Source organism: Podarcis filfolensis (assembly GCF_964270895.1).
Source record: "Podarcis filfolensis genome assembly, chromosome: 8".
Classification (NCBI taxonomy): domain Eukaryota; kingdom Metazoa; phylum Chordata; class Lepidosauria; order Squamata; family Lacertidae; genus Podarcis; species Podarcis filfolensis.
In genome coordinates, this window is record NC_139611.1 from 75,431,400 (window position 1) to 75,441,641 (window position 10,242).

Below are 10,242 nucleotides of genomic sequence, written 5' to 3' on the forward strand. Positions count from 1 at the left end.
CCGCCTCTTCTGTCACAGGCAGGTGGCCCACAGATGCTTGGCCACAGACTTGGGCTGGTTTCCAACCTAGCTTTTGAAGTAAAACAGCTGCCAGGAAGTGTGTCACAAGGAAACAGGAAGAAGTGGGAAGTGGGAAGAACTCTCAGTACTTTCTGGGGCCACTCACATGAACAAAAACCCACCCACCCATGGCACCAAGTTAGACATGAACCAGAGGGGAAAAAACCAGAGGGGAAAAAGGCCAGGGGGCTTTCGCAGCCACCCCATGCTGTATAGAGTTGCCCATACACCCAAAATTTTCCAGACATTCCTGGAATTCAGCCATTGGAAACAGAAATCACTGGAATGTCTGGGCATCAACAACTTTGGGTAAAACTTTGGCAAAAACAAACAAAGAAACAAACAAAAATCTTTTGTATCTGGACTTTCAGATTTTGAAATACATGACTAAACAACTAAACAATGACAATAACCCCGCCAAAGCATGTATAAGTCACCCCCAGAGCAATAATTGCCAAGATAAGGTCTTTGGAACACCCTGCCACAGCATCAATCTATTGTTTGTATTTATACATCTCTCCCCCCCCCCCCGCCGTTTTAGATAAAGATGTTTTGATAATGAGCTACAAAGGCTGCGTCAGCAAGGACCTTGCGGATGGAACAAAATCAGTCAACTCTGGTGACCGTCACTTTGCCATCCAATTTGACCAGAGCTACTGTTTTGGTGACCTTTGCAATGCGAAAATGAGAGAAGTTCCCAAGACCCCTATTAAGGACAAAGGTATTTTTTATTTATTTTTAAGGGTCACCTGAGAAGAAAGTGTGATCTCACAGTTTCACTTGTTGGGCGAGTGGTTGTCAATAGGAAGGCTTGAAAAATTCAATTTTGGAGCTTTCTAAGGCAAGCGGCCCTGTTCCCCAACTCTTCGGCTCACTTGCCAAAGAAAAGGTAACCCCACTTCTCAAGAAATGTACAAGATGGTGTGCTTTAGGGTGTAATTTAGGGTGTAATTTAGCAGCGAGAGCACGGAGAAAGGTTTGGAGGGAGCTGTGGGGGGAGTGGAAACATGAGGTGCACTGTAGGGGGAGGGGTGAGTGAGGGGTAAAGGGAGGGGACGTGCTCAGGTGTGGGGTTTGGCAAAGGGTGTGGCTGCTTTGGCAAGTGGAGAAAGCAAGGGCAACAACCCCCAATATGTGCAAAGATTTGTACCCATTTTTAAGTTAGAAAATTGCCTTGCAAAATTCAGAAAAGTTCAGATTTTGAAGTATAACTCCTCGCTTTACGCATCCACATAAACACATACCAATTCATTTTGGTGGGTTTACTCTGAGTATGATTAAGAAAACCAATCCTTTGAAAAGGGCAAATTAAGTAGGCTCACTTTGATATGCAAAGCAAACCGAAATATTCTCCTCCTATCATTATTTAAGAGACAGAAAAAGGGGGAGACTCCCACAAAGGGGAGTGACCTTTTTCAATCCAGCCCCCCCCCCCAACCTCATGCTCTTCATTTTGATTTCTTACTCCAGCAACTGGGTCCAACCAGTGTTACACAGGCTTTGGGTGGAGCTCCACAAGATTCATGCAGGAGACTACGAAATGTGGCAAAGACTACAACCTGTGTTACGAAGGCAGCATGAACATTACTATTTCAGATAGAGGAGGTGAGTTTGCCTAGGAAATTTCTTCCACAGATCCTGCCCCCCAAAAAACACCCCCTCCCCTCAAGCTGAGTTCACTTCCAGTATCAGAACTTGGCACCTGGCTAAATTCAAACACTACTGCCTATGTCTTACTTGAAAACCCCTTTCTTTGCCAGCCCTGGTGCCCTCTAGAACTTGGTAGTCACTGATGGGAATTTGAGTCCATGAAGTTGGTGAAGCTGATTTAGCAATTCTCTGCAGATTTATTCCCTCTTTAGGGTGATCTGTTGATTGCAGGGGGCCTTTTGGTGATGTGGCGTCTTAATAATACCATCTTTTTATTACAATAATGATCATAAATCAGCAGCAAGCAGCTCTGAGAATTTGGGAACACTGAAAAATAGGATGTGACAAGCTGTTTCTAAGTGAAATAAATGCATCTTACTAGGTTCAGATGTGACTGGGGCCCCTTGATGGAGATTCCTTTACATGTACCAATATGAATATTATTCATGTGTATGGCCAAAGCCATTACGAAAGGTAAATGACATAGCAGAATAGAAACAGAATAAAATATCTTACAAAGTTAAAATAAATAATTAAAATACTTCTTAAAGCCAAACATTATAGAATCATAGAACATAGAATTGTTGAGTTGGAAGGGAATCCAAGGATCATCTAGTCCAACCACCTGCGATGTCAGAATTTGTCCCTTTAACTTACACCCACAAACTTTTCACCTCAAAATTGTGCTCTCAAGCAAAACGGGCTGCTTTTTCAGAGGTGTAGGGGGCCCTGCCCCCTAAGAACTCATGGGTGTGGGTTACCCCTCAGGCTCCATGTTCTTCATGATTCCCCGTGGCATCTCAATGCATGCTGGGAGAAGAGGGCCAATGCCCCTCATACCTAACATGTTGTGTCTTTCTTGTCCTTCCTTCCCTTCCCACAACAGGATCCAGCACTTTCCCCATGACCATCAGGACCTGCCAGCGCTCATCCTGTGATGTTATAAAGAGCCAATCCTTCGGCCCTATAAATATCACCAGCGAGTCAGGGCCTTGCTGCTCCGGCAGCAATTGCAATTGGAAGAAGAGTGACTTTGCATTCAAGATAGTCAATCATGGTGTGAGGAGCACCACCAACCCATACCTTTCTTATGATCATTATGGGTCAGGTTTCCAGGGGCTCAGCCTTCAACTTTGCCCTTTCCTGGCAGTCCTGGGAACCACCATGCTCGGGATATGGGGGTGAGGAAAGGGGTTTGGGAGCACCTAAACTGCTGGAACCTGCATTTGGGTTTGGAAGGGCTGTGTTGTGAAGAAGGGAGGGAGGGAGGGAGGGAGTAAGGAAGGAAGGGAGGAAGGAAGGAAGAAAGGAAGGAAGGGTGGAAGGGAGTTAGGGCTCCAAGGCAGTGACCCGTCCCAATTGGATGTATGGCTCACATCTATAAAATAAAATTTTATTTTGGATAACCACCACCTTAGGGTCTGGTTCTCTCTTGCAAAACCAAGCAAATTGTTTGCTTCCCAGGACTCTACAGATTTCGGATGAGATGGCAAAATGCTAATGGCTATAGCTAGGGTTGTCATATTTCAAACAGTGAAAATCCAGAGAGAAAAGTTGTTGCGCTTTGATTTTGGCCAAAGTTGTTAAACTTGTTGAGATATTCTTATGGATGATTGGCAAAAACAGCACTGCCGACATGGGCTGCCATATATCTGGATTTTCCCAAACTTGTTTCCGATTTGTGCCGGGACATGGCTGCCAACTGCTGACGGATGTATGACAACACTAGCTATACTCAACTAAGGGCTACTCAGAACAGACCCGCTGAAATCAATGCACCCAAGTTAGCCATGCCCATTAACTTCAATGGGACTACTCTCCATAGGACTGGCATTGGAGACAACTCATAAACTACATATTCAATATAATAATATTGTTATAGATTTTGGGGGACCCCTAAACCCTAGAAATTAATAACTGGTTGGATGTTGATTATTTGGGATATGAAGGAAGAATAGAAGCTGTAGAGGAATTCCTGGACTATCCTATGCAAAATGACCTGGCCAAGCTAGGGCCATTAAGGAACAATAGGGGGCTCTAGAGGGCCAGTGGCAATGCAAGAGAACCACCCTTCCCCCCTGCCCTGAGGTGTGAATGGAGACTGGGGGTTTGGAAGGTTGCCAGGGTAACGGGGTGTGAGGTGACAGGAAAAGAGAGTTTTGAGCAAATGCTGCTGGGAATAAGAAGAAGGAAGAAGGACTGGCATCCATCTTGGGCAGGCTGGCTAAAGGCTGGGGAAGAGAGATGCCTTGGACTTCCTCTGGAAAGGACTCTTCTGTAAGATCTGGGCTCCCTCCATGCAGACTTAAGGTGTAAAAAGGTGAGTTAAGCATATTTCTTAAAGCTGTGACAGTCTCCACCATGTCTCAATTCTCCAAAGGAACACAGACTCTGAGTCAGTGCCTGGAGCACCATGGGCTCTTGCCACCGCTCGGCAGATAGAGGGGGAGAACGTTTGTGACAATATCAAGAATGGTAATCCATTCCAACAATGGCAATCTATTCTACAATTCTGTGATTCTATGTTCCTACCCCTCCCTCCCTCCCTTGAAAAATCCACTCTTCATTCAACATAATGCAATAAAAACTACATCATATTCTTCAAACAGGCGTAAGACTGAGAGACAAGAATAATACAATGTTGTTAAGCAGAACAGATGTGATGAAACAGTTGCAAATGCCTGGCAAATAAAACCCCACAAGAGGGACAAAACATTTGGCTGACCAACTGGGGTTTACAATGACAGAAGCAGCTTTAAAGACCTCTGTTCAGCTGTGATTCTAGGCAAGACAAGTATTGCTCTACTACAGACATGAAGCACCTCAGGCCCGGTGGCTGAATGTGGCCCTCCAAATGTCTCTGTGTGGCCCCCAGGACTTTCCAAAGGCTGTACTCCTTATCCTCAGGTTGCAGCCCTCACTGACCTTGACATGCCACCCTCCTCAAGTGATTTCGCAAGAACAACATGTACACTTGAACTATGAAATTCCTCTTGTTTGTGTAGAGGAAGGGTGGAGATGTGTGAATACAGGGGTGTGGAGGTAGAGTGACTTTTGCACAGTGTTTGAGGACTGGGACATTCTCAGGGAAACCAAAATGCTTTTTGTACTACCAGCCTTACTGCATGCTTGTGAAACATGGACCACTTATAGATGCCATCTCCAACTCCTCAAAAATTCCATCAATGGTCTCTCCAAAAAATGTTACACATCACTTGGGAAGACAGGCAAACTAATACCAGTGTACTGGAAAAAGCAAAGATCACCAGTGTTGAAGGAATGATTCTTCAACATCAACTACGTTGGAATGGTCATGTTGTGCAGATGCCTGATTGTCGTCTTCCAAAGCAACTACTCTATTCCAAACTTAAAAATGGAAAGCGTAATGCTGGTGGTCAACAAAAGAGGTTTAAAGACTGTCTGAAGGCAAATCTAAAGAAATGTAGTATAAACTACAATTGGGAAACACTTGCCTGTGAGCACTCCAATTGGAGAACAGCCTTTACCAAAGGTGTCATGGGCTTTGAAGACACTCAAACTCAGGATGCAAGGGAGAAACGTGCTAAGAGGAAGGCACGCTTGGCAAATTCACACCGTGATCAACTCCCGCCAATGTCCCCACTGTGGAAGGACGTGTGGATCCAGAATTGGCCTCTACAGTCATTTACGGACTCATTGTTAAAACCGTGTTTATGGAAGACAATCTTACTTGGCTACGAGTGGTCGCCAAAGAAGAATACATTTATAGTACTTTAACAGTTTCAGTTTCCTGTGAAGAATAGTAGGAACCGTAGTTTGTTGAGGGTGCTAGGAATTGTGAGGGAAGATACTTCATCAGGCAAGGCCTTCTTCCACCTGCCTTACCCCACCATCCGGCCCTAGGAGTCCTCAGAAGGGAGCTGTTCCTGGAGGAAGAACTGTGAGGGGAGAGACTTAATCAGGCAAGGCTTTCTTCCACCTGCCTTGCTCCAACCTCTAGTCTCTGCTTCTCAATTTCTATTGTATTATTTTATGTACCGTGTTTTGCCCTTGTTTTATTGATTATAGTTTAGAAATTATTTATCGTAACTGACAAGGGTGAATTTCTGTTTAACTTTTATATGCTAATATTGTAATTTTATACTGTTCTAATGATTGTTGAATACTACCTTTTTGATGTAGGTTGCTTATTTTAAAGTTATGTTTTATTATCACATTTTTACGTTGAAATATATTATTATAAGATGCACATTTTTTGTTTCTTCAGCCTGTAAACCGCCTTCAGTATTGTAAGACAGTACACAAATTAAAAACGATGATGAAAAAATTGTAGCTCTGTGAAGGGTCCCCTAACAATTCTCAGTAACCTTAACAAAATTAAGTTCTCAGGATGTTTATTTTTTTTAAAAAAAACACCTGGGCAGTGAAGTCTGTTAAGAGTGCTGAGAGCTGTTAGCAGACCACTATTCCCCTCAGAGAGCTACAGTCCCCAGAGTTCCCAGGGAAGAGGGACTGGTTGTTAAACCACTCAGAGACACCGTAGCCCTGTAGCCCAGCTGGATCAAAAGGCATTACCTATGCACACTCACAGGTCTGATCTGCACTAGGGGAGCGGGTGGAGCCGTGGTCTAAACCACTGAGCCTCTTGGGCTTTCCGATCAGAAGGTCAATCCCTGCGATGGGGTGAGCTCCTGTTGCTCTGTCCCAGCTCCTGCCAACCTAGCAGTTCAAAAGCACACCAGTAAATAAGTAGGTACAGCTGTGGTGGGAAGGAAAATGGCATTTCCGTGAACTCTGGTTTCCGACACGGTGTCCCATTGCACCAGAAGTGGCTTAGTCATGCTGGCCACATGACCCAGAAAGCTGTCTGCGGAAAAACACAGGCTCTCTTGGCCTGAAAGCGAGATGAGCACCACAACCCCATAGTCACCTTTGACTGGACTTAACTGACCAGGCATCCTTTCCTTTGCCTATCTGCACTGTATATTTAAAGCAGTGTTCATAGCACTTTTGGGATGCGGGTGTCACTGTGGGTTAAACCACAGAGCCTAAGGCTTGCCGATCAGAAGGTCAGCGGTTTGAATCCCCGCGACGGGGTGAGCTCCTGTTGCTCAGTCCCAGCTCCTGCCAACCTAGCAGTTCGAAAGCATGCCAAAGTGCAAGTAGATAAATAGGTACCGCTCTGGCAGGAAGGTAACAGTGTTTCCGTGCACTGCTCTGGTTCATCAGAAGCGGCTTAGTCATGCTGGCCACATGACCCGGAAGCTGTATGCCGGCTCCCTCAGCCAGTAAAGCGAGATGAGCACCGCAACCCCAGAGTCGGCCACGACTGGACCTAATGGTTAGGGGTCCCTTTACCCTTTACCTTTACCTCATAGCCCTGGCTTTTAAACAACCCTGGCTTCGCCTCCAAATAATCCTGGTTGCTATAGTTTCTTAAGGGAGCTGAGAACTGTTAGGAGACCCCTCTTCCCCTCACAGGGTTGCTGTTCAAACCAACATATATACAGGCGGCAAGGCACTTATGGCCTTTATACTCCTTATGGCTGCATTTCTGTTTTAAGAACATGGGGTGCCCCTGGGAAAATTGCTTTTCCTACTCCTCCCTCTGTACTACAGTCACTAAAGGATAACACTTTATATTCTATTTAGAGGTATCTATTATTTTATTACATTCACCGATCACTGCACAGAAATTTGACACCACGTAAGGTAGGAAGGGGGTGTTGAAATATGCCTTGGGGGCTGCAGTCTTGCTTTTGAAACATCAAGCTGTTGGGCAAGTTCTTGGGTTGATTGTTTTGAAGAAATAAAGTGAAGCAAGCTGGGTTCGGAAGCCCACTCGAACTTTGCTCACATCTGAGAGCTGTATGAATGGTGCCGTGCCTTAAGGGAACACCAGAGAAACAGGAAACTTTTAAAGATTTCTTGGAAATTTTCCATTTGCCTTTGGTTCCAGGAACATTGCCAGACTGCACACCTGTTTCATCATGGGGAGGGCAACCTTCTCCAGAGCAGGCTCCTACGTTCTCAAATTTGAGAACCACCTACCCATAGTGCCTCTGTCTTGCCAGTCTCGATTTATTGGCACTCATCCAGACCACCACTGTATCTCCCAGTCCACAGCCTGTGCAGCCTTTTCTAATGCAGCTGGCATTATTGATGCTCCCAATCCCACTTCCAATGGCTTCGAGTAGAAGCAGTGTGGTGTAGTGGTTAGAGAGGAGGACTCGGACCTGAGAGACTGGGGTTCAAACCCCCAACTCAGCCATGAAACTCACTGGGTGGCCTTGTGCCAGTCACTGTCTCTCAGTGCAACCTACCTCACAGGGCTGTTGTGTGGATTAAATGGGGGAGGGGGAAACCTGTATGTCACCTTCTGCTCCTTGGAGAAAAATGCAGTAAATAAATGCAACAAATAAATAATATGCAATAAATAAATACCGTATTTTTCACCCTATAGGACACACTTTTTCCCCTCCCAAAATGAAGGAGAAATGTGTATGCATCCTATGGGGTGAATGCAGGCTTCAGGAAGCTATCCGCAAGCCTTGGGAGCCCACTGAGAAGTGCGCTCCGGGCTTCGGGCAGCTCTCTGCAAGCCGTGGGAGACCGGCGTGACTTCCCGCTGGGCTCCCTAGGCTTGCGGATAGCAGCTTGTTCTGGGGGCTGGGGTCGGGGGAAGCTTGGGCTTCCCCCACCTCATCCCCGCACCTGGGGGGAAATATTTTTTTTCCTTTATTTCCCCCCAAAAAAAACTAGGTGTGCCCTATGGGCCGGTGCGCCCTATGGGGCAAAAAATACGGTAATATACAGAATCATAGACTCATAAAGTTGGAAGGGACCAGGAGGTTCTAGAAAACAAGCCTTATGAGGAATAGTTGAAGGGTATGTTTAGCCTAGGAAAAAAGGAGACACAGTCAAAATATATTAAATAATTAATAATGAATTGTCCAGCAGCACCTTAGAAACCAACTAAGTTTGTTCTTGGTATAAGCTTTTGTGTGCATGCCAAGAACCAAACTTAGTTGGTTTCCAAGGTCTCTAAGGTGCTATTGACAATTTGCTTATTATATATATATATATATATATATATATATATATATATATATATATTGAGAGGAGCCATCTTTGAATATCTTAAGGGCTGTAACTGTCATGGTGATTTTTAATTTCTTTTTGCCAGGGAGGGACCATCTGGGTAGGAAAGAGGAGAGGAAGATAGGATGGGGAAAGAGGATGGGGAGAGCAAGAAAGGGCCTATCTCGCTTTGTACCAGCACAGCTGGTTTGCCATTGCTAGGAGGTGCCAAATTTTGTACTAGCTTGGTGCTCCATATTGCCAGAATCTGCAATATTGAACCTAGGAGTTCGAAAGCACATCAGTGTAAGTAGATAAATAGGCACTGCTGAGGTGGGGAGGTAAATGCCGTCTGCATGCGCTCAGGCTTCCATCACAGTGTCCTGTTGCGACCGAAGTGGTTTAGTCGTCTTGGTCACATGACCCGGAAAGCTGTCTGTGGACAAACTCCCTCAGCCTGAAAGCGAGATGAGCGCCGCACCCCATAGTCACCTTTGACTGGACTTAACCGTCCAGGGGACATTTACCTTTTTTTAAAAAAAATAATTTTTATTTATTTTTACAAGACAAGAAAGAGAAAGAGAAACAAAGAACAATACATAATACTGTATAGAGTGGTATAGAGTGCCTTTCATTCTATTACATCTCCAGCATTTATTACTATTCAATCTATTAATTTTTGCCAGTCTGTCTGGTGCCATATACCATCTGTGGTGCATCTTCATATAATTCTCTCTTAATGAATAGCAGGCCGTAAAATTTATATTTCCCCCCCCCCAATTTTTTTTCCCCAATCTTCAGAATCAATTGTATATCCTAAATCCTGTTCCCACTTTAGCATATTCTCTCCTTTGACTTCTTGATCTGGGAGGACTTTATCTAATAATCTATACATTTTAGAGAGTGTTTTTTGATTATTTTGTAAAACATCTCTTTCTAATGTTGATATTTTATTCCCAAATCCCCTATTTTTATATCTTTCTCATATGTAGCCTTAAATTGGAAATATTCTAACCAATTTATTCCCAAAATTTTGAGTTCTTCATATTCTTTTAATCTGATGTTTTTATTCATTCCTTCTACTAAATCTCTATAAGTTGGCCAGGCAATTTTTATATATAATATTTTATATATAATATTTTATATATAATATATATTTTATATATAATATTTTTTTAATGTCGAGGTTGCCTCTATTGGAGAGGTCCACCATGGTGTTCTTTCTATAATTCTCTCTTTCATTCTCTCCCATACCTCAAATAGCACTGCACCCCATAGTTACCTTTGACTGGACTTAACCGTTTACCTTTACCTTATTGCCAGATTCCACATCTGTTGCTGTTTACTGTTTGCATAGGCTTCTTTCTTCTTTGCGTAATCCTGCCATTACCAGAACTGCTCTTGTCTTTCAGGAAGTCCCTCCAGCCAATCTCTGCTGAGCACATTTGTGCTATATATATATATATATATATA

General features: G+C 44.0%; 3 protein-coding genes and 1 long non-coding RNA gene across 5 annotated transcripts in view; 3 read left to right on the forward strand and 1 right to left on the reverse strand.

Moving 5' to 3' along the window:
• LOC310769205 overlaps positions 1-10,242 on the reverse strand; it is a 126,423-nt gene that overhangs the window by 60,590 nt on the left and 55,591 nt on the right. The window lies entirely within an intron of this gene.
• Positions 1-10,242, forward strand: part of PLAUR (plasminogen activator, urokinase receptor) — an 82,764-nt gene that overhangs the window by 21,377 nt on the left and 51,145 nt on the right. The gene's annotated exons all lie outside the window — the stretch shown is intronic.
• LOC310768784 (uncharacterized protein) overlaps positions 1-10,242 on the forward strand; it is a 48,745-nt gene that overhangs the window by 3,457 nt on the left and 35,046 nt on the right. For both annotated transcript variants that reach the window (XM_083627561.1, XM_083627560.1), the window contains exons 3-4: positions 602-781; positions 1,531-1,665. In XM_083627561.1, coding sequence (XP_083483687.1) covers positions 602-781; positions 1,531-1,665 — 315 coding nt within the window. The remainder of the gene's footprint in view (positions 1-601; positions 782-1,530; positions 1,666-10,242) is intronic.
• Positions 9,954-10,242, forward strand: part of LOC310768949 (uncharacterized protein) — a 74,372-nt gene continuing 74,083 nt past the window's right edge. The window contains exon 1 of the mRNA XM_083627926.1: positions 9,954-10,216. The gene's annotated coding sequence lies outside the window, so the exon portion shown is untranslated. The remainder of the gene's footprint in view (positions 10,217-10,242) is intronic.